Raw genomic sequence first — 24831 nt, forward strand, 5'->3', positions numbered from 1 at the left:
TAACCTCTGGAATGTACAGCTCATTTTACAAGGACCCAGAGGGAGTTTATTGGAGGAAATGGGGGAAAGGCTATTTACCCCCATGAAGTCATTCTGCAGGAGTCAGTGTGCTTAGCACACAAGAGTGCTGTCCTTGCAGGAAGCTTTTCTCCACCCAGGATCATGATCCAGGCTCTCTTGGCCAAGGCCAGGTGCTATAGCATAATCACAACCCACCTTCAAAGGGAGACCGTGGGCGAAGTTCTCACTCACTCGCTCCCCATGGCAAGGATTTACCTTAAGTCCAGAACGATTCCACATCTCTAAACCCTCTGGAGTGGAAAACCTGAAGCATGATGCTGCATCCCTCCAAGTGACCCCTGAGACCAGATCTCAGCACAGCCAGGCATGGGATTTCCACATCCCAGAGGCGGCAAACTCTCCCCCCTCCAGAGTCAAGGAAAGGGATAGTGATTGGGAGACAATAATAAGACACAGCAAAGAGTCTTGTGGCACCTTATAGACTAACATCTGTATTGGAGCATAAGCTTTCGTGGGTGAGTACCCACTTCGTCAGATGCATAATAAGACAGTGGTGGTAATGATTCACCTGCAGCACACTGCAAGCAGCACATAGCTCTGTGGCTGCACAAGATAGTTTGCCCAGGAAAGGTGTGTCCAACTGGACATTTGCCTCTGGTCACGTTCAGCATGGACTTGGCCAATTTAGAAAGAGCTGACAGACGTCTGTGTACCCATGTCCCATGCTGAGTGTGAGACGTGGAATCCTGGTGGCTCTGCCAGGTGTCCAAGTCTCTCCCCGTCCTCTGTCTGTGAGATTCTAGGGGAGCGAAGACTGATTCTCTGCCTGCCTGAAATGATACACTCCACGCCATGGAAAGCATCCCTTGCTACCATGGTGACAGGTGTCTACTGACCGGGGTAATAAATAACTAAATGAAATATCTGCCATCGTGAGACCTCCCATAACAGTTCCCACTGGGATCACCACCTTGTTCCCATAGATCCTCTGTGGGTGAATATTAGCAAAATTTCAATATATTTCCATACAATTTTCTCTTGTCCCGATGGCCTCCCCTTTGGCTTTCCCTTCAAAATAAACCCAGCTACTGTCATTGTTGTCAGACGTCACCAGTGTGGTGCTCTGCTCTGTTCAATGTTGACAACAGTCGGCTGCGTGCATGTGTTTCCTCTGTGTGCTGCCCCAGCTCTGTAGATCTCTGACACAGCAGACCCCAAGAGAACACCCAATGACCACAGAGTCTGATAAGGTACGAAGGCACCCAGCCAGGTTTATTGTCAAAAGAAGCATAGTAATAGATCCCCGCAGACTCTATAGGACATACTACGAATATGTACCCCCTGACAATGACCAGCTGAGTCAGTGGCGGGACTCTCCACTGCCCCCTAGGCCAGACAAAGACATCCATTCAGGGATGCATTCTTATACACAGATACAAACAAGTTACACATCACTCCTGACGCATCGAGGTACAGCCCCTCTGCATGTTGGGGTGCTGCCTCTCTCCTGGTACATGTTGGTTCAAACAAACAAGTCTATCCATCATATTGTCCTTTTGACCCTGTCTTTTAGGATGGTTCAGCCTGTTCCTCATTATTTCTGTGGAATGTGTTTGTCCCGGACTGTTCTGGTGGCATCCTGGTCCATGTTTATTCTATTAGTGCTTGATACCCTTTAGATATGTGTATACGTCCAATTAGCAGCCTTCTTCTTGCTAACTTTTGTGAGCAGGGCCTGCTTCTGGGTCACAGCTTAACTTTGCTTTATGTTAACAAAGTCTTGACCATTCCTTTGGTTCAGGCCTCAGGCCTCATACCAGACTTCTGATACCAACGGTTTATGTTTCAGGGCCTCATCTTACTACAGTCGTTATCATTATCTGTCATGTGGGTTCTGATGGATTTAGTCAGCACAATCTGTTTCATACCTGGAGTTCCTTGTACAATATTTCAAACCTTCTGCCCCTGCCTCGCTCCGCAAATGCTCTGAGACCCTCACAAGACAATATCCCTGCCCTTCGGCTTTCAGCTGAGTGGCTTGGTTGTGGGGGCAGGGGAAGGTCTGAGTTCAACCCTTCTCTTCACTGTGTATGAGGGTTGCCCTAGATGCATTTTTCTTCAGGCCGCGCTGTATTTGAGACAAGGTAGCTGGAAGCTAGCAAACCTTTGCCAGCTCTTTCCATGGTACCAAGCCCGGTGACAGCTGTATTTCGGCTCCCAGCTGTTAACCTCTATGAGGGATCATTTGCTGCCTTTACTTCGGGGGGCTGCCTGGGCCAAGCCACTTTGGCCGTTGCCCCTTCCATTAATGCTTACGCAAGGCACCACCTTGGCAGGGGCAGCACAAACGCACCCACGCCAGCCCACCCCTAATGGCCAGTTCCCCGGGCTAAGGAGTCCGGGGTCCCAATGGAAGGGGAAGTTCAGCCTCTGCTGAAGCAGCCAGCTAGTGCTGGTTACAGCGGTCGTTTTGCATTGATTTGAGGGTAAAGTCCAAATTAGCAGGGCAGGGCAGGGCCCGGGGCTCAGGGCCAGGGATCAGAATGGACTGCTCATCTGTATGTCTCCAAAATATCCAGTTGCAAAAATAAGCCTCAAATGTAAAAACAGAGGCTGACCCATGAATGGCCAGAGGGGAACATTGCCTGTGAGGGATAATGATAATCCCCAGCTGTTCTACAGCATCAATTGATCTCAAAGCACTTTACAAAGCAGGTCAGAATCATGATCCCCATTTTGCAGATAGGGAACCCGCGCTTTCTGTTAAACAGCGATGATCCCCAGTGGCCACTTCCAACCAACCCTTTGAACTGCCCTTCTACTTTTCTGCATGTGTGTGTGTGTGCAGGTGACTTTTAAAATGAGCATCGATTTGAGACGCTACATCCCTGCCATTCTGGTGGCGCTGGCTGTGTCTTCATCCATCGTCTTCATTCTCAGCCTGGTGAGGATCCAGAATGTTTCCTTACCACCTAACAACAAGGTGAGTCCCTGAGCTACAGAATACAGAGGCCAGTAGCATTGTATGGGTGCTTGTAAGTTTCAGTGTTTACCAAAAATTTTATAAGTTAATATTTTTAGCAACAAGCAAGAGTGCATGCCATAGCTTTGCAGGTATAGACTTCCCAACCTCCCTGCATACTGAAGAAAAACTGAAATACAGGCAGAACTCACATGTGTTTGAAAAATACAACAGATCACACAAGAAATTGTAGAGTTATTGTTACTGCTATTGGAACGAAAGGCCCCAGTCAGCATCAGGGCTTCATTGTGCTAGGCACTGTACAAACTTCCAATCAAAGACCGCTGTTTGGCCCAGCTGGGCAGAAGAGAACATAATTTTGTGCCTTTACAAATTAAGGACCCATCCCAGTGCCATCCCCAACGCTCAATCCCAGCACGTTTTCAAAAGGACTCTCACACTGTGACACACTTGGTGGAGGTGCAGAAATTAACATGGAGATGGAACATTAGGTGCTCAACCCTCTGTTTAAATCCACGCAAGCCCAGCTAGGGAGACCAGATAGCAAGTATGAAAAATCGGGACTTTTTGCAAGGAAGGGGGAGGGGGGATATAGTTGCATATATAAGACAAAGCCCCAGTGTATCAGAATGGTCCCCGTAATATCAGGATGGCTGTTCACCCTCAGCCCAGCAGGGCTGCCTGGATAGGAAAGCTAAAGAAGAAGGCGGCTATATCTACTCTGCTACCGCTTTGGGGCAACATCAGAAGTAGACATTCTGTGCGAGATCATTTTCGTTCACTCCCAAGTTTCTCCTTCCTTCTACTTGATCCTACAACAGCAATGCTCCAGCTGTGGTCTGCAGAGACTTGCTGGCGGCGCGGCGGCAGGCAGCTGCTCACATGGCTCCAAGGGTGTGACTACACTGCCCACGTTACAGCGTGGCCACGCAGAGCTGTGACACGGGCAGTGGCTCCCGGCGACGGGGCACTGTCTACATTGGTGCTTTTCAGGGCTGAAACTTTTGTCGCTCGGGGGTTCTTTCACGCCGCTGAACGACTGAAGTTTTAGCGCTGAAAGTGGCAGTGTAGACACAGCCTAAGTCTCCTTATTTCTGGCCACCACATCCCATAAACATACAGCTTAACGTACATCTAAACTGGGACTTTCTGAGAGCTCAGGTGCCCAGCCCCCGTTGACTTTCAAGATTTGGCCACCTAAGTCCCTTACATCTCTCTGGAAATCCCAGCCTAAAGACTTTCCGAATGTTACTTTTTCATGTAAACAGTTGTCATCGTTGCCATAGAGATGTTATATAACCATGAGTGGGAGGGGAAGTGGTCCCTGAGATAGCAAATGGGAGATCAGGTGGCCCGTGTGATTATGAATTGGAGGAGGTGTCCCTGAGATAGGAGTCCAGAGGGGCCAGTTGTGGCTCACCACGAGGAGGGCGAGGGAAAGAAGAAGAAAATCCATAATTCCAAATCAGTTAATCTCTTGTGGTACCACATATACTAAAATGCTTGCCTCATACTCCTATGGATCTGGCATGGTGTCACATAAAGGCAGCGTTAAGGTTGTGTGGGTACCCTAAATGTGCAGTTTCATAGCTTAACATATTTTGATTTCTTTTAAGTGTAACCTTAACTCTGAACTTCCCAGGTTTATAATTCTTGGATTTGGGAATACTTACACAATCCTTGTGATGCATTTTACCCTAAATTACTCATATGAACTCTCAACCTTAACTCTGTCTTAGCATAGTTTTTGTCTGGGAGTCTCTAGTAAGCTGTGACCCATGCTTTGAAAATTTCTGAGAAACCTCTGTCCTATAGCAAAGTCCTGTAACACATCAGAGCCTCTGTAGATGCCACAGACATAGAATTGCACAGATCTGAGTTTGTGATGTTGAAAATGCTGCATGATGGAATGGTTGGTGCAGTCACAGAGTGAAAGATGGATTGCTGAGAAGAAATTCTGGATTCTGGTCTCAGTGAACATATGGGTGTTCTCAATGAGCACTGCAGTGACTGACCTTCCCTCAACCCCAGACATGTACAGAGCTGAGCACATGGAGGCGGGGGGGGGGAGGGAGAGATTACACCGTCGTAGCCTGCATTCTGCGGGGGTGAGCTCTTCAGGCCTAGGGCTGTCAATATGGCATCTTTGAACCACACTGACAAACATTAAACCAACAAAGGAAATAAACGATCAATAAAACCGCAACAAAGAAAATGCAGTTGCTCCGATGGTGTAAATTAGCATCAGTTTGTGGACTGCAGGGGCAGGGCTGGAAACTGGTTGACTTCAGTGGCATTAGCCAGTGTACATTAGCTGAGGCAGCATGCTCTAGGGACCTGCCTGTTTCTACTTTACCTTCAGCTAAAGCATAGGTTTTAAGGTTTTTAAGGCCCAGCTTGACAAAGCCCTGGCGGGGATGATTTAGTGGGGGTTGGTCCTGCTTTCAGCAGGCGGTGGGACTAGATGACCTCCTGAGGTCCCTTCCAACCCTGATATTCTATTATTCTATGACATCAGAGGGCCCATTCAGCTAAGGAGAAGAAGCACATGCCTCTAACTCTCACTGACCTATCTCTGAGCAAACATTAGTGCAGGGAGGATGGAAGGGTCCAGTTTCTGCTCTAGTTTACCTGACCCATGAGGTCTTGGTTATGCCTTCCAGTACGGGATGGTGTTCGACGCGGGCTCATCCCACACCTCTCTGTTCGTCTACCAATGGACATCTGACAAAACGAATGACACTGGAGTGGTCAGCCAGATGTTATCCTGTAATGTCCAAGGTCAGTATGCCTGCCCTGCTGTGAGGGAAACACCCTGGGCTCAGGGCTCCCCTGAGATTTCTTATGCAGCAGGACACCTGGGTGGTGGAAATATTGGATGAAGTGTAAGAGTTTGGTGAACAAGTCTCTTCCACAGAAGACGATCGTGCCCTACTGACACTGGGGAAGCACAGTGGTTACAGCAAGAGTTGCTGCAGCTAGGTTGCCTGAAATCAAGATTCCTGTTTCCAGTTGCTCTCTGGCACCATGCACCGCCTCTGGGCACAGCAAACCAACCTGACCTTGGGCTTTGGGGGACTTTTCAGTGCAGCATCCAAAATCTCAGCACTTCGGGGTGCACCACAGCTAGCCACAGGTGTCTATCTATACAGGCAACTCAGCCACAGAGGTGACACTGCATGGAGAGATGAGTCCACAACGCTTATCCCTCACCCCTCATCTGGATTCACTTATAATGGGACAGACAACAGAACCCACCTCTAGTGACCCTTCATTTATTGTGAGTGGAAGCCCAGGGTGGTTTCATGGCATCTGCACAGGTTTTCACTCCTCTTATAGTGATGGGACACACCACCAGAGGCAAGGAACACTGTGACAACCCCCTTGGAATGCAGGAATTATCACTGAGTTCTGCATTCCAAGAGGGTAATCACCTCCCTTTCCTTCTCTGCTCTGGCTGAGCAGGGGATAGGAACATTGCCACTACCCATGACAGAAGAGATAGGGAGGAATCCCTGGCTTCCAGTCTTGCTCCTCACTGGGAATGAAGATATGGCTCTCCAGAGTCTCCCCCCGAACCTGCCAGCACTCACTGCAACAACTGTGGTGAAAGAGCCCTGCCAGCTCTTATGTTCATGGCGCACACACACAGAGCAGTTAAAATGTTCTTGCTGGAAGGTTACAATGTAACTAGGGCTGTCGATTAGTTACAGTTAACTCAAGAGATTAACTCAAAAAAATTAACCATGATTTAAAAAATTAATCGCAATTAATCTCAGTTTTAATTGCATTGTTAAACAATAGAATGCCAATTGAAATTTATTAAATATCTTGGATGTTTTTCTACATTTTCATATACATTGTATTCTGTGTTGTAATTGAAATCAAAGTGTTTATTGTTTTTTATTACAAATATTTGCACTGTAAAATGATAAACAAGAGAAATAGTATTTTTCAATTCACCTTATACAAGTACTGTAGTGCAGTCTCTTTGTCATGAAAGTGCAATTTACAAATGTAGATTTTTTTGTTACATAACTGCACTCAAAAACAAAACAATATAAAACTTCAGAGCCTACAAGTCCACTCAGTCCTACTTCTTGTTCAGCCAATCACTAAGACTAATAAAGTTGTTTACATTTACAGGAGATAATGCTGCCCTCTTCTTATTTACAATGTCACCAGAAAGTGAGAACAGACATTTGCACTTTTGTAGCTGGCATTGCAAGGTATTTACATGCCAGAGATGCTAAACAATCAGATGGCCCTTCATGCTTCGGCCACTATTCCAGAGGACATACTTCCATGCTGATGACGCTCATTAAAAAAATAATGCATTAATTAAATTTGTGACTGAACTCCTTGGAGGAAAATTATATGTCCCCTGCTCTGTTTTACTCTCATTCTGCCATATATTTCATGTTATAGCATTCTCGGATGATGACCCAGCACATGTTCATTTTAAGAACACTTTCACTGTAGATTTGACAAAATGCAAAGAAGGTACCAATGTGAGATTTCTAACCAAACCAAGGTTTAAGAATCTGAAGTGCCTTCCAAAATCTAAGAGAGATGAGGTGTGGAGCATGCTTTCAGAAGTCTTAAAAGAACAACACTCCTATGCGGAAACTACAGAACCCAAACCACCAAAAGAGAAAATCAACCTTCTGCTGATGGGATCTGACTCAGATGATGAAAATGAACATGCATTGGTCTGCACTGCTTTGGATTGTTATTGAGCAGAACCTGTCATCAGCATGGACGCATATCCACTGGAATGGTGGTTGAAGCACAAAGGGACATATGAATCTTTAACACATCTAACACCTAAATATCTTGTGACATCAGCTACAACAGTGCCATGAGAACACCTGCAAATGTAAACAAACTTGTTTGTCTTAGCAATTGGGTGAATAAGAAGTAGGACTGAGTGGACTTGCAGGCTCTAAAATTTTACATTGTTTTATTTTTGAATGCAGTTTTTTTGTACATAATTCTACATTTGTAAGTTCAACTTTCATGATAAAGAGATTGCACCACAGAACTTGTATTAGGTGAATTGAAAAATACTATTTCTTTTGGGGTTTTTTATAGTGCAAATATTTGTAATAAAAAATAAACATAAAGTGAGCACTATACACTTTTTATTCTGTGTTGTAATTGAAACCAATGTATTTGAAAATGTAGAAAACATCCAAAAATATTTAAATAAATGGTATTCTATTATTTAACAGTGCGCTTAATCGTGTAATTAATCACGATTAATTTTTTTAATCGCTTGACAGCCCAAAAAGTAATACTACTTTATTTCTTAGAATTCAGAACAATAACACACAAGAACCCCAGAACAAGAGAGAATAAAGCAGCCTGTTCCCTAAGGCAAACACATCTCACTCCACCTCGCTGTAGGCTGGGTGTTTGCAGACAGACTGCTGAAGCGTCAGATTGCACACTTCCTTACAGAGCTTCTGACCTGCAAGCACCACCAGTAAAACCCCAGAGGACTCAAAGTGATCACGTACAATTACAAAACAGCTTTCAGTGCACCGCTCCACCAACCCCCTGGGCAACATAGCATGAGATCTTGTACCAGAATGTAACTGGTAGAGCAAGGCTCATAAGCTGCTGTAGGGCTTTTCCCACTTCCCTGCAGGAGGGACTCTCACTGTGCAATAATTTCTCAGGTTAAATGAGATCTCCCTGATGTCAGTTTTTGAGTGGTGCTAGGAAGGGAGTTTGAGTCAAGAAGAAATCCCAGGCTTCCCGTTAGCAGGCAGGACTGGGCCCTGGAGTCTTTGCTTGCTCACCTGTTGCTAAACTTATCCCACATTATTTTGGGGAGCTTGAAACAATCCAGTATCTCTGCTTTTTTTTTCTGGGCCTGTTTCCTCTTTTGGTCTCCATGAACAAATGGCTGCAATGGGGGCAAATGAATGCAGATGCCTCTGCTGAGCGGGGACTCTGTGGCCTGTATCTCTGCAGCAAGCTTCCTGTGTAGGAGTTTTGACCACAGGTTTGGGTACTGTGCTGGCATGGTGAGAAGCACTCAAAGGTTACAGGTGGCCCCTGCAGCACAGAACTATGCCGTAAGGACACAATATGGCCCCCTGTGATCTTACCTCCCGGTAGAGGGAAGCCAGGGCTAGTCTGTAATGCAAATAAAGAGGATTCATTATTGAAGCTTCTGGACACAAGCAGACCCTGTGATTCTGCTTGGCTGCCTGGCTTCCAGAATAACCCAGCCTGTGCTGCCTAGTGCCAGGGGGTCCCTGTCTTCTGGCCTGGAGTGAGAGACTGCCCACTGCAGCACACCCTGCATGCCACCTGGCTCCTTCCACCTAATGATCATGCTTCAGGAGGCAAAGCAGAGAGTTAAGTGACATGGTTACTGAGGGATTCACAGCAGGTTACCCATCACACTCCCATGAGGTACCAGGCCTCAGCCCTTACGTCCTCTCATTGAACCCTGCCCCATCCCCAGTCACTCTTATCGACATAACTGTGTTCCAGGACCTGGCATATCAAGCTACACCAGTGACCCTCCCAAAGCTGGTGAGTCCCTCCGGAGCTGTCTAGAGGATGCCCTGAAGGTCATTCCTGATGAGAGGCAGAGGGAGGTACCAGTTTACCTTGGAGCTACAGCAGGCATGAGGCTGCTGAGGTAATAACACAGCAACTCCTGGGTAAACAAAAGGCTCTGTGGTGACACGACACCCCCACCCAGTATGGCTAGAACAAGCTCAGCACTCACAAGCACCCTTAGCTCCCGTTCTGGCACCTAAAAAAGAGACCAGATCCTCAGCAGAGCTCAGCTCACTGGGTGCATGCTGGGTGCTGAGCTCTCCAGAAAACTTGGCCCTGACTGGGGATGCTGAGCCCTTGGGCCTCTGGCCCTGGACGTGGCAGCAGGAGGGAGACATTCACTGTTAATGATTTTTAAGTGGAAAGCAGTTGGGATACCAGCCACCAACATGGAGTCTCCCTCACTGGACAGACCCCAGGTAGAGGTGGCAGTGAGGGGCAGGTGGGCTTGAGGATTTTGTGGAACCTTAACTTTGAATTGTTACTTTCAAAGCATCATCCTGAATTTGGAATGACATACATGGCCCCCCATACTATACTGTGTGAGCACTGCACAATCTTTAATGTATTTATCCTCATGAGGCAGGGACATGCTATTACCCGCATTGTACAGATGGGAACTGAGCCCAGAGCAACTAAGTGACGTGCCCAAAGTCACACAGGACTGCTGCTGTGGTGGAACAGGAAAATGAACAGAGGTCTCCTAAGTCAAAGGCTAGCTCCCTAACCACTCCCATAGTCTTTTATAACCACAAAGTTACAATGTGTTTACTGTATTTAAAGATTTTGTCTGGGAATAGACGGTGTAATTATAGCTTTTAATGAGTTCCCCCTCAGATGGACAGCACCCTAGCAATAGTCCTGTGGTTCTCTATGGTACTTTCTTTGTCCATTACTTTGTCACAAAATTTAAGTTCAAAATGGGGAACAAGTGTCTGCTGCTGTGAGGCACCTTGGTTTAGCTCTGACACTTCATGGACAATTTAGCAAAGCTGATAACTTACACGTTTTTAAATCCAGACTGCATGTGTCTCTAAAAGATATGACCTAGGAAGCTTTTCAGGAAAGTTCTATGTCCTGTGGTATAGCAGGTTAGACTATAACTATAGGTTGAAGTTTTAAATCATGATTTGAGGACTTCCGTAACTCAGCCAGGGGTTAGGGATCTATCACAAGAGTGGGTTGGTGAGGTTCTGTGGTCTGTGATGTGCAGGTGTTATACCAATAAAATAAAAACCAACAGGATCTTATTAAAGGGGAAAAGGCAAAATACCACATTTATTGTGAATACAGAAAGAATCATAGTAAGCAGCTAGTTATAGCGATAACATTCCATTCCATTTCATATTTATTCACACATTCATTCATACACACACACACAGGTTTTGCAAGGTTGTTATCATAGTTACCAGCCTTAGAATTGCTCATGCCAAGGCACTGGCCAGGTGGCCTGGACACGAGGAGGGAGCAGGGCCTCATCAGATGCTCATCTGATGCTCCTGGAAGTTGGTTTGCAGAATCAGACCCCAAAGTTCTCACTTTCTAGAGTCCATTTTTATAGGAATTTCTTCCTTTGACAGTCTATGGGAATTGCTTCTGAATCAATCAGCAGATGGCACATTCCTGACGGCTCCGTGCTGCCAGATGTTATCTTGTTCTTTGGTTCTCCCATTCTTGTGGCTGTTGGGTGGATTCCAGTCTGCCCTCCGGGGGTCCTCTGGTTATTTCCACTTGATGCCTTCTTCAGCTGATGGACACTGGATTCTTAGGCTGGCACCTCCCTGATCATTCAGTTGTTATCCACACCAAGCATTCATCCACATACATCCTGTATCTCTATTTTAATCACAATTGTTAACAAAGCGAGATGAATACAACAAAAGGGCGGGGAGTCTCTGGGTGGTGTTTCTGTTGTTACAGAGTATTGCTTTGAGTCTCTCTCTGTGTGAGTAGTTGTTGTTACAAAGAATTGCTTTGAGAACAGACTCTGTCTTAGAATGTACTAACACAAATAGCAGCTTGCAAGTTTCACACATAGAGGGAGAGACACAGCACCAAAACCCAAGAGACCTTTTAATTAGTAATACCCTGGAATTTAAACTATGGGGAATCAAACTCATTTGTGATTTTAATACAGAACTTCTTTAATATGATCCAGCACAGGAGGTCCAACTAGATGAGCACAATGGTCCCTTCTGGCCTTGGCATTCATGAATTTCGCATCACTTGGAGTCTTTAAACCAAGGTGCATGTCTTCCAAAAGAAACACTCTAGTTCCGCTGCAAGTTCCTGGGCCTGATGCAGGAATTCCAGGCCCTGTGCTCTGCAGGAGGTCACACGAGAGCGTAATGATTCCTTCTGGTCTTAAAATCTATGAATCTATGAAATACTTAAAGCAAATAAAGACAGATGCTATGAAACAATTATACAGAACCTGGGGTGAAGTTCCATGAAAGGAGAGCAGTGTTATTTTTACCTTGCTTTTATCTACGTCAGGAGTGGGCAAACTTTTTGGCTGGAGGGCCACATCAGGGGTGCAAAACTGTATGGAGGGCCAGGTAGGGAAGTCTGTGCCTCCCCAAACAGCCTGGCCCCTGCCCCCATCCGCCCCCTGACTGCCCCCCTCAGAACCTCCAACCCATTCAATCCCCCCTGCTCCTTGTCCCCTGACCGCCCCCTCCTGGGACCCCTGCCCCTAACCACCCCCCAGGATCCCCCCCCCAGGATCCCACCCCCCATCCAACCCCCCCCACTCCCTGACCACCCATCCCATCCAACCGCTCCCTGCTCCCTGTCCCCTGACTGCCCCCCAGATCCTCCTGCCCCTTATCCAACCCCCCTGCTCCCCACCCCCTTATCATGCCTCTCAGAGCAGCAGGAGCTCGCAGCCATGCCACCGCATTCCCCAGCAGGAGAGGTGGGCCAGAGCTCCGGCGGCGCAGCAAACTGAGGCTGCGGGGGAGGGGAGACAGCAGGGGAGGGGCCGGGGGCGAGCCTCCCCTACCGGGAGCTCAAGGGCCAGGCAGGACAGTCCCGCGGGCCAGATGTGGCCCGTGGGCCGTAATTTACCCACCTCTGATCTACATGATTCTAAATCAAGACAAAAATGCAGTTTGGGTTCAGTTAACAGAAAGAGGCACGAAAACCCACCAGTCTCCTGCGGTGTGGAATGTTTGCTGCAGAAATCCAACGTCTGTGAAATAGGATTTCCTGGCATTGTCTCACTGCTGTGACTTTGCACACCCTTTAGCATGAAAAACAAATCAGCTGCAGACCTGGTCCTGAATGAAGTTGCTAAGAGCATACGACAGTATCCTGTGAATTTCCATGGGGCTCGGATCATTACAGGGGAAGAGGAAGGCGCCTATGGCTGGATCACCATCAACTATCTGCTGGACTCCTTCACCAAGGTGTGGCTAGTGGGAAATGGAAACACCCATCTCTGCTATTGTTATTATTTTAGATTCTTAAATGCGTAAGTTAATTCAGGCTGATGAAAGGTACTGGATTGACAGCAGCCCACAATGATAATGCCCAGGAAGGACTGGATAGAAACTATCTAACTTTGCATGGAGGCTACGGCACCAAGCAGCCGTCAGATGGTAACAACTTTCAGACTCGTTACTGCTAGTAACATAGGGGTGAAAGGTTCCTTATCCCATTACAGTATCAATCCCCAAGCCTGCCAGCTCCCTGTATTCCAGTATGATGTAATATCATTCTCAGAGGATGTATCATTTAAAAACCCCATGACCAATAAGCTATTGACACCTCAGTACAGCAATTATCCCAGAGACAGTATCAGATGACACAGACACAAACAAACCTGCCATTTTTAAGCCTACAGATGAAAGAGAAGCAAAAGTTTCCCTGGTAAACACAAAAAGGAAATTAAGGGTCACTCCTGGGTGAAACCAGATCAAATTTCAGTTCCAAGTGTTTTCAGAGGCTATATTTTCAGATTCTGTAGGCAGGTGACTTTTGCAGTGCAGTTAACCCCTTCTGTTTTATTCTATTTCATTCAATTCAATTTGATTTTATCCTGGTTCTTATACAGCCCGCATCCCATAGGAATAACTCAAGACTGGAGCTGTCTCTCCATGTGATCCCTGTTTTGTCTTGGCAGTATTCTCCCAGACAACGTGACTGGATCCATCCTCAATCAGCCAAGATCCTGGGTGCACTGGACCTTGGAGGAGCATCAACCCAAATCAGCTTTATCCCCATTGGTCCAATTACCGACCAGACAAAAGCCTCTACGTTCATGCTCTATGGGTTTAACTACACTATCTACACACACAGCTATCTCTGCTATGGACAGAATCAGGCGCTGAAGCAGCTGATCCTGAAAATAACAGAAGTGAGAGAACATTTGGTGGCAGTTTGACTCTACCCTCATTCTATCAATGGGATTTTGTTTCTATTAAATGCAAATGGGAGCGCACGGAGGGGCATCAGAGGGGATTTAGCACCTGCAGCAGGCTCCATGGGGGTGTGGGGTGAGGAGCAGCATCTGGTATAAAGCAGGCCTGTGGAGGGGAGCAGGAGTTTGAAGCGGGGAAATTTTTCAAGGTCTCTCTGGGAGGCGAGGAGAGAAGCAGGCGCTTGGCTGATGGAGGCCTTGTAAGGCAGGAACAGTGGGGAGAACAGGAAGGGGTTGACTGATGCTGCCCTTCTGAGATGTGCAAGGGAGGAGGAGGAGATGCCATCTCCAGAGGTTGCAGAAATACCTACGGGCTGTGGGGACCCTGAGCTAGAGCCAGGGCGGGGGGCTTGTCAAGGCGGAAGACACTGCCAGGGTTCAGGGACTCTAGCATTGTCTACCATTCAGCCTCCTGCTTGAAAGGGATTCAGTGGGGATCACACTCACCTTAGGGGCCACATGGCCATGAGGGTTTGTGCGTGATGCCGAAGGACCTGAATTGCACTTTGCCAGATGACCTGGGGAGGCTGCTGGGTCTCCGAGGCTTGGCAACACCTGTAGCCTCCAAGAGCCCCTGCACTCTTCTCCCATGTAGCTCAGTGTGCATCCAGAGCCGCAAGAGGCTTGCATGAGAGGGAAAGCAGGGGGCTGCAGGTGCACAGATAGGTCTGGGTCTGACAAAGCCAACAATACATCTGATGATGATACAACTCCATAGTAAGAAGCCCCAGCAGCTGGGCCAGTGGCCTTGAAAGGAAAATCTCTCACTGAGCTGCCTGCCAGTCCTGTCTGACTCCCAGTATGTTCCTATCCCTAGCTGGGATGCCCCATCAGGTTTAATGAGGGCAGGGGATAGGAATGAGTCTTCACTCTACGAATGACCATGTGATTTCACTGTTCCCAGAACATGATGGTCCAGGGCTCTGTTAATCACCCTTGCTACCCTGAAGGATACCAGGAAACCATCAAAGCAGCTTCCATTCACAGCATCCCCTGCACGGCCTCTCATCTGCTGACCCTGTCCCAAGCCTCCTGGAACGCCACGCTGGTGGGCACAGGGAATGCCACTGAGTGCCGTATGGCCATCAAACAGATCTTCAACTTCACGGCATGTGGCCAGAGTCAGTCCTGCACATTCGATGGAATCTACCAGCCTCCGGTCAACGGGGAGTTCTTTGTAAGGCAAATCCTCTCTGACCCCTCTTCTGAACAATCTCTAAACCCTTGTTCTCTTTGAGTGCCCCTTTGTGCCCCTTCAGAGAGGCTGAGTGTGCCTCCCTCACAGCCCCTAATTGCCCAGGACTGAGCTGGAGCCCCAAACTCAGATGCAGCAAACCCAAACCAGCCCTTTCAGACAACTGTGCATGGCTGACCAGGGTGAGAAGTGCATCTCACCACACCCAGGAGCATTTCAGGCTGGCTGCTGCCCTGAGCAAAGGGAATGCAGCTTCTTATGTGCCAGCACAGAGAGGGAACGTGTATTGCAAAACAGAAATCATAGCACTTTTGAGAATGGAGTGGTGACCTGGCCCAGGGTGACCCTTCACTTGCAGTGGTAGGTAAATGGAAGGGAGAGGAACTTTCCAGGGAAAATTTCAACTTTGTGTTGAATACCCCAGGGTTGGGTTTTTGGGGATGGGTGTTTGTTTGTTTGTTTTGAGATTTGTTGATCACAATGACGTCTTATTTCAGTTTGTGGAAGCAAATTTAAATATTTCATTTGGCTTGGTCAACATTAAACGACATCCTCTGGAGCTGCTGCTGTGACATGCAAATTATAGTTCGGGTGTCTCATGCCCCATTCTCCTGTCGGGGCTGGACTCTCTGTCTGGACTCTCATTTCCCATCCCATTGTCTCCCCATTCTTGCTGGTGCATCATGGGAGTCCCATGGAGGTGTAGGCCGGCTGGGTTGCACAGCCCATGGAGGAGAAAGGGAATGAGGTACCGGAACTACAATTCCCATGAGGCACTGAAAATTTCTGAATCAAAATTGCCAGTTTGTGGGTGTTTGTGTAACCTTTGCGTGTGCTAGAGTTCACTTCATAGCCTTTCTCCAGTGCCCAAAACAACCCACAACTCACAAAGAAAAGCAGCTGGAGACCCAGAATTCAGCCTCTAAGGGTTTTCAGCCAGGAGATTGCACAGGGTCAATCTCCCCACATTCAAGTCCCAAAATGAATTAATTAAGTGCCTACTTTATAAAATCTTATAAAGAAACATAATAAATAATAACTTAGATTTTAAAACATAACATGGCTATTTTATAATCCACATACATTATCTTCACAGTTATACATAAAGAAAACAAATCTAAACAGATCAGTCCACACAGAAACACTGTGAGAAGAAACTCAGGGCTGGTCTCCACTACTGGGGACACTGTCAATTTAGCGGGTCTAGTGAAGACCCACTAAATCGATGGCAGAGCACTCTCTGGTTGACCTCGGTACTCCAGCTCTCCGAGAAGAGTAAGGGAAGTAGACCAGAGAGCGTTTCCGGTTGATGCAGTGCAGTGAAGACACTGGGGTAAGTCAACCTAATCTACATCGAGTCCAGCTACGTTATTATAGAATCATAGAATATCAGGGTTGGAAGGGACCTCAGGAGGTCATCTAGTCCAACCCCCTGCTCAAAGCAGGACCAATCCCCAACTAAATCATCCCAGCCAGGGCTTTGTCAAGCCAGGCCTTAAAAATCTCTAAGGATGGAGATTCCACCACCTCCGTAGGTATTCACGTAGCTGGAGTAACATAACTTAGGTCGACTTACCCCCATAGTGAAGACAAGCCCTCAGAGTTCCCAAAAGCTTAGGTTGAGTTCACCTGAGTTTCTGATTACCAAAGTTACAGTCTGCTGAGTCAAAAGCAACATCTTCCCTCCACTTGCCTGTAGGAATCTTCAGCTGGACTCCATGCAGACTCTTATAGATTCATAGATTCATAGATATTTAGGCCAGAAGGGACCATTATGATCATCTAGTCTGACCTCCTGCACAATGCAGGCCACAGAATTTCACCCACCACTCCTAAAAAAGACCTCACACCTATATCTATGCTATTGAAGTCCCCAAATTGTAGTTTGAAGACCTCAAGGAGCATAGAATCCTCCAGCAAGTGACCCGTGCCCCATGCTACAGAGGAAGGCGAAAAACCTCCAGGGCCTTCCAATCTGCCCTGGAGGAAAATTCCTTCCCGACCCCAAATATGGCGATCAGCTAAACCCTGAGCATATGGGCAAGATTCATCAGCCAGATACTACAGAAAATTCTTTCCCGAGTAACTTGGATCTTACCCCATCTAAAAACCCATCACAGGCCATTGGGCCTATTTACCATGAATATTTAATTACCAAAACCATGTTATCCCATCATACCATCTCCTCCATAAACTTATCGAGTTTAATCTTAAAGCAAGATAGATCTTTTGCCCCCACTACTTCCCTCGGAAGGCTATTCCAAAACTTCACTCCTCTGATGGTTAGAAACCTTCGTCTAATTTCTAATCTAAATTTCCTAGTGGCCAGTTTATATCCATTTGTTCTTGTGTCCACATTGGTACTGAGTTTAAATAATTCCTCTCCCTCTCTGGTATTTATCCCTCTGATATATTTATAGAGAGCAATCATATCTCCCCTCAACCTTCTTTTAGTTAGGCTAAACAAGCCAAGCTCCCTGAGTCTCCTTTCATAAGACAAGTTTTCCATTCCTCGGATCATCCTAGTAGCCCTTCTCTGTACCTGTTCCAGTTTGAATTCATCCTTCTTAAACATGGGAGACCAGAACTGCACACAGTATTCCAGGTGAGGTCTCACCAGTGCCTTATATAATGGTACTAAAACCTCCTTATCCCTACTGGAAATACCTCTCCTGATGCATCCCAAGACGACATTAGCTTTTTTCACAGCCATATCACATTGGCAGCTCATAGTCATCCTATGATCAACCAATACTCCAAGGTCCTTTTCCTCCTCCGTTACTTCTAGTTGATGCGTCCCTAGCTTATAACTAAAATTCTTGTTATTAATCCCTAAATGCATGACCTTACACTTCTCACTATTAAATTTCATCCTATTCCTATTACTCCAGTTTACAAGTTTACAAGGCTCTTCCTCCTCCTCTGCTGACATCACTGTTAGCCAGTCAACTAACTGATTAACTCAGTAAAGTATATTGATTTTGAAAAAACCCTGTTACAAGAACATACAAAACTGAGACTAGCAAAATAGAAATGACTCCTTCCCCATTATCACATTTACACAAAAGTTGGTGAATTGCACTAGTTGAGACAATTTAAATAAAACAGGTTGTCTAAAATCAAGCAACATTCCAAGTATACAATTAAAATAAGAGAAATTAACTTTCCCTCCCAATTTCCGCTTTCTATAATTAACACTGCCCATGCTTCCCTGCTGGAGGGTTAACAACATCATCGAGTTAGGGCAAACAGCTGCTTCCTGCTCCTGGGCTCAGCTTCTCCAGCCTGCACAGAGCACATGGCCTTGTGCAAAGCCCTGCCCTGACCACTCGCCCTCATGGAGCCTGACCCCAGCAACAGGGAATGGAACAGACCCAAACCAGCCACACCCAATTCCAGAGGCTTCTGGGTGGGGAGTGCTACATCCGCCTAGCAACAATGACCCAGACACAACTCACTGGTACCCAGCCCCCCGAACAGGTCTCTTAGAGATATCTCCCTATTAGCCACATGGGTGACATTTGTTTTTTCCACAGTCAAAATCTTCCCTGGAAACCAGACACTTTTCATGAAAAACTATGTTAAGTCTAAAACCCAATTTTCTGTCGCAAAATACTATTGACAGAAGAGTTTCAACCAAGCCTACCCCTTCATCCCTTTAAACTTGGAAAGCATCTCCTTCTCCCCCTGACAACAGTAATGCTTAGCACTTACAGCTCAGTAATGCGAAAGCAGTTTACATAAGAACATGTGCTCAATTATCCCCAAATTACCCCTTGGGACACAGACACAAAGAGGGGATGGGATTAGGGTTGCCAACAGTTCGGTTTCTCCCAAACCATCTGGGTTTCGGCAATAATAATAGATGTCTCGAGACATCTAGACAGACGTATGTGCAGTGCTGGGGAGGAGCCGGTGGTCGTGGTACATGTAGGTACCAATGACATCAGGAAGGATAGGAGAGAGGTCCTGGAGGCCAAATTAGGCTGCTAGGTAAGAGATTGAAGTCCAGGACCTCCATAGTAACATTCTCTGAGATGCTCCCTGTTCCACGCACAGGGCCAGTTAGACAGAAGTGCAGGGTCTCAATGCATGGATGAGATGATGGTGTAGGGAGGAGGGGTTTAGATGTATTAGAAACTGGGGAAACTTTTGGGAAAGGGGGAGCGTATACAGGAAGGATGGGCTCCACCTAAACCAAAATGGAACCAGAGGGCTGGCACTTAACATTAAAAAGGTCGTAGAGCAGTTTTTAAACTAAGGGCTGGGGAAAAGCGACAGGTGCGGAAGAGCACGTCGTTCAGACATCCCTTAGGGGAGGATCTATTAATAGAGTATCTCTATGTCCTTGTGAGGAGAGGATGGAAAAAGATAAAATACAGGCAGGGTCTGATCAGACACAATCAAATAAAAAAAAGTCCCATTCAATTACATCGTATAATGGCAGACAGCTAAAGGGACACAAGTTTTTAAAGTGCTTATATACCAATGCTAGAAATCTAAATAATAAAATGGGTGAACCTCATATTAAATGAGGATATTGATATAATAGGCAACACAGAGACTTGGTGGAATGAGGATAATCAGTGGGATACAGTAATACTAGGGTACAAAATATATCGAAAGGACAGAACAGGTCGTGCTGGTGGGGGAGGGGCATTATATGTGAAAGAAAGCATAGCATCAAATGAAGTAAAAATTGTAAATGAATCAAACTGTGCCATAGAATCTCTATAGATAGTAATTCCATGCTTGAATAATAAAAATATAGCAGTAGGAATATATTACCGACCACCTGACCAGGATGGTGACAGTGACTGTGAAATGCTCAGGGAGATTAGAGAGGCTATTAAAATAAAAAACTCAATAATAATGGGGGATTTCAACTATCACCATATTGACTGGGTACATATCACCTTAGGATGGGATGCAGAGATAAAGTTTCTTGACACCTTAAATGACGGCTTCTTGGAGCAGCTTGAACACACAGGAGGAGAGGCAATGCTTGATTTAGTCCTAAGTGGAGCACGGGATCTGGTCCAAGAGGTGAATAGAGCTGGACCGCTTGGTAATAGTGACCATAATATAATTAAATTTAACATCCCTGTGGCAGAAAAAACACCATAGCGGCCCACCATGGTAGCATTTAATTTCAGAAAGGAGAACTACACAAAATTTAGGAGGTTAGTTAAACAGAAATTAAAGGGTCCAGCGCCAAAAGTGAAATCTCTGCGAGCTGCGTGGAAACTTTTTAAAGACACCATAATGGAGGCTCAACTTAAATGTATACCCCAAATTAAAAAACATAGAAAAGAGCCACCGTGACTAAACAACAAAGGAAAAGACGCAGTGAGAGGCAAAAAGGCATCCTTTAAAAAGTGGAAATTAAATCCTAGTGAGGAAAATAGAAAGGAGCATAAACACTGGCAAATGAAATGTAAAAATACAATTAGGAAGGCCAAAAAAGAATCTGAGGAACAGCCGGAAAAACACTCAAAAAGTAATGGTAATTTTTTTTTTAAGTACATCAGAAGCAGGAAGCTGCTAAACAACCCGTGGAGCCACTGGACGATCAAGGCGCTAAAGGAGCACTCAAGGATGATAAGGCCATTGCAGAGAAAATAAATTCTTTGCATTGGTCTTCACAGCTGAGGATGTGAGGGAGATTCCCAAACCTGAGCCATTCTTTCTAGGTGACAGATCTGAGGAACTCTGAAACAGATCTGAGAAACTGTCCCAAACTGAGGTATCATTAGAGGAGGATTTAGAACAAATTGATAAATTAAACAGCAATAAATCACCAGGACCAGATTGAAGAGTTCTGAAGGAACTCAAATGTGAAATTGCAGAACTCCTAACTGTAGTCTGTAACCTATCATTTAAATCAGCTTCTCTACCAGATGACTGGAGTATAGCTAATATGATGACAATTTTTACAAAGGGGTGATCACGGCAATTACAGGCCTGTAAGCCTGACTTCAGTACCAGGCAAACTGGTTGAAATCATAGAATCATAGAATATCAGGGTTGGAAGGGACCTCAGGAGGTCATCTAGTTCAGCCCGCTGCTCAAAGCAGGACCGATCCCCAATTAAATCATCCCAGCCAGGACTTTGTCAAGCCTGACCTTAAAAACTTCTAAGGAAGGAGATTCCACCACCTCCCTAGGTAACACATTCCAGTGTTTCACCACCCTCCTAGGGAAAAAGGTTTTCCTAATATCCAATCTAAATCTCCCTCACTGCCACTTGAGACCATTATTCCTTGTTCTGTCATCTGCTACCACTGAGAACAGTCTAGATCCATCCTCTTTGGAACCCCCTTTCAGGTAGTTGAAAGCAGCTATCAAATCCCCCCCCATTCTTCTCTTCCACAGACTAAACATCCCCAGTTCCCTCAGCCTCTCCTCATAAGTCATGTGTTCCAGTCCCCAATCATTTTTGTTGCCCTCCGCTGGACGTTTTCCGATTTTTCCACATCCTTCTTGTAGTGTGGGGCCCAAAACTGGACACAGTACTCCAGATGAGGCCTCACCAGTGTCGAATAGAGGGGAACGATTATGTCCTTCGATCTGCTGGCAATGCCCCTACTTCTACATCCCAAAATGCCATTGGCCTTCTTGGCTACAAGAGCACACTGTTGACTCATATCCAGCTTCTCATCCACTGTCACCCCTAGGTCCTTTTCTGCAGAACTGTTGCCGAGCCATTCGGTCCCTACTCTGTAGCGGTGCATTGGATTCTTCCATCCTAAGTGCAGGACTCTGCACTTGTCCTTGTTGAACCTCCTCAGATTTCTTTTGGCCCAATCCTCCAATTTGTCTAGGGCCCTCTGTATCCTATCCCTACCCTCTAGCGTATCTACCACTCCTCCCAGTTTAGTGTCATCTGCAAACTTGCTGAGGGTGCAATCCACGCCATCCTCCAGATCATTTATGAAGATATTGAACAAAACCGGCCCCAGGACTGACCCCTGGGGCACTCCACTTGATACCGGCTGCCAACTAGACATGGAGCCATTGATCACTACCATTTGAGCCTGACAATCTAGCCAGCTTTCTATCCACCTTTTAGTCCATTCATCCACCCCATACTTCTTTAACTTGCTGGCAAGAATACAGTGGGAGACCATGTCAAAAGCTTTGCTAAAGTCAAGGAAGAACACGTCCATTGCTTTCCCTTCATCCACAGAACCAGTTATCTCATCATAGAAGGCAATTAGATTAGTCAGGCATGACTTGCCCTTGGTGAATCTATGCTGACTGTTCCTGATCACTTTCCTCTCATGCAAGTGCTTCAGAATTGATTCCTTGAGGACCTGCTCCATGATTTTTCCAGGGACAGAGGTGAGGCTGACTGGCATGTAGTTCCCAGGATCCTCCTTCTTCCCTTTTTTAAAGATGGGCACTACATTAGCCTTTTTCCAGTCATCCGGGACTTCCCCCGATCGCCATGAGTTTTCAAAGATAATGGCCAATGGCTCTGCAATCACATCCACCAACTCCTTTAGCACTCTTGGATGCAACGCATCCGGCCCCATGGGCTTGTGCACATCCAGCTTTTCTAAATAGTCCCGAACCACTTCTTTCTCCACAGAAGGCTGGTCACCTCCTCCCCATGCTGTGCTGCCCAGTGCAGTAGTCTGGGAGCTGACCTTGTTCGTGAAGACAGAGGCAAAAAAGCATTGAGTACATTAGCTTTTTCCACATCCTGTCACTAGGTTGCCTCCCTCATTCAGAAAGGGGCCCACACTTTCCTTGACTTTCTTCTTGTTGCTAACATACCTGAAGAAACCCTTTTTGTTACTCTTAACATCTCTTGCTAGCTGCAACTCCAGGTGTGATTTGGCCTTCCTGATTTCACTCCTGCGTGCCCGTACAATATTTTTTAATAACTATAATAAAGAACAATATTGTCAGACATATAGATGAACACAATTTGTTGAGGAAGAGTCAACATGGTTTTAGTAAAGGGCAATCATGCCTCACCAATCTACTAGAATTCTTTGAGGGGGTCAACAAGCATGTGGACCAAGGGGATCCAGTGGATATAGTGTACTTAGATTTTCAGAAAGAAAAGGAGTACTTGTGGCACCTTAGAGACTAACCAATTTAGTTAGTCTCTAAGGTGCCACAAGTACTCCTTTTCTTTTTGCGAATACAGACTAACACAGCTGTTACTCTGAAACCTTAGATTTTCAGAAAGCCTTTGACAAGGTCCCTCACCAAAGGCTCTTATGCAAAGTAAGCTGCGACAGGATAAGAGGGAAGGTGCTCTCATGGATTGGTAACTGGTTAAAATATAGGCTAGGGTAGGTATAAATGGTCAGTTTTCAGAATGGAAAGAGTAAATAGTGGTGTCCCCCAGGGGTCTGTTCTGGGACCAGTCCTATTCAACATATTCATAAATGATCTGGAAAAACGGGTAAACAGCGAGGTCGCAAAATTTGCAGATGATACAAAATTACTAAAGATAGTTAAGACCCAGGCAGACTGCGAAGAGCTACAAAAGAATCCCTCAAAACTGGGTGACTGGGCAACAAAATGGCAGATGAAATTTAAATGTTGATAAATACAAAGTAATGCACATTGGAAAGCATAATCCCAACTATACATATACAATGATGGGGTCTAAATTAGCTGTTATCACTCAAGAAAGAGATCTTGGGGTCATTGTGGATAGTTCTCTGAAAACATCCACTCAATGTGCAGTGGCAGTCAAAAAAGCAAACAGAATGCTGCGAATAATTCAGAAGGGGATAGAAAATAGGATAGAAAATATCATGCTGCCTCTATATAAATCCATGGTATGCCCCACATCTTGAATACTGTGTGCAAATGTGGTCTCCCCATCTCAAAAAAGATATATTGGAATTGGAAAAGGTTCAGAAAAGTGCAACAAAAATGATTAGGGGTATGGAACGGCTTCCGTATGAGGAGAGATTAATAAGACTGGGACTTTTCAGCTTGGAAAAGGGACGGCTTAGGGGAGATATGATTGAGGTCTATAAAATCATGACTGGTGTAGAGAAAGTAGATAAGAAAGTGTTCATAGAATCATAGAATATTAGGGTTGGAAGAGACCTCAGAGGGTCATCTAGTCCAATCCCCTGCTCAAAGCAGGACCAACACCAACTAAATCATCCCAGCCAGGGCTTTGTTTACTACTTCTCATAACAGAAGAACTAGGGGGTCACCAAATGAAATTTATAGGCAGCAGGTTTAAAACAAGTAAAAGGAAGTATTTCTTCACACAATGCAGAGTCAACCTGTGGAACTCCTTGCCAGAGGATGTTGTGAAGGCCAAGACCATAACAGGGTTCAAAAAAGAACTAGCTAAATTCGTGGAGAATAGATCCATCAGTAGCTATTAGCCAGGATGGGCAGGAATTGTGTTCCTAGCCTCTATTTCCTAGAAGCTGAGAATGAGCAACAGGGGATGGATCACTTGATGATTACCTGTTCTGTTTATTCCCTCGGGGGCACCTGGCACTGGCCACTGTCCAAAGACAGGACACTGGGCTAGATGGACCTTTGGGCGGGTGTGTAACAAATGGGGGGAAGTGCTCTCGTCTTCTTCTCTCTCAGGCGGGTGTGCTGCAAATGGAGGAGCACCTCTTTCTTCCACAC

The 24831-nt window shown here is 45.9% G+C and overlaps 1 protein-coding gene across 1 annotated transcript in view; it reads left to right on the plus strand.

Moving 5' to 3' along the window:
• Nucleotides 1–24831, plus strand: part of LOC311532183 (ectonucleoside triphosphate diphosphohydrolase 8-like) — an 83210-nt gene that overhangs the window by 54968 nt on the left and 3411 nt on the right. Inside the window, exons 2-7 of the mRNA XM_084650435.1 lie at nt 2870–3004; nt 5668–5785; nt 9515–9665; nt 12837–12996; nt 13713–13946; nt 14914–15186. Coding sequence (XP_084506561.1) covers nt 2882–3004; nt 5668–5785; nt 9515–9665; nt 12837–12996; nt 13713–13946; nt 14914–15186 — 1059 coding nt within the window. The 5' untranslated portion in view covers nt 2870–2881. The remainder of the gene's footprint in view (nt 1–2869; nt 3005–5667; nt 5786–9514; nt 9666–12836; nt 12997–13712; nt 13947–14913; nt 15187–24831) is intronic.

This window comes from Lepidochelys olivacea (assembly GCF_965140295.1).
Source record: "Lepidochelys olivacea isolate rLepOli2 genome assembly, chromosome: 16".
NCBI classification, from domain to species: Eukaryota; Metazoa; Chordata; order Testudines; family Cheloniidae; genus Lepidochelys; species Lepidochelys olivacea.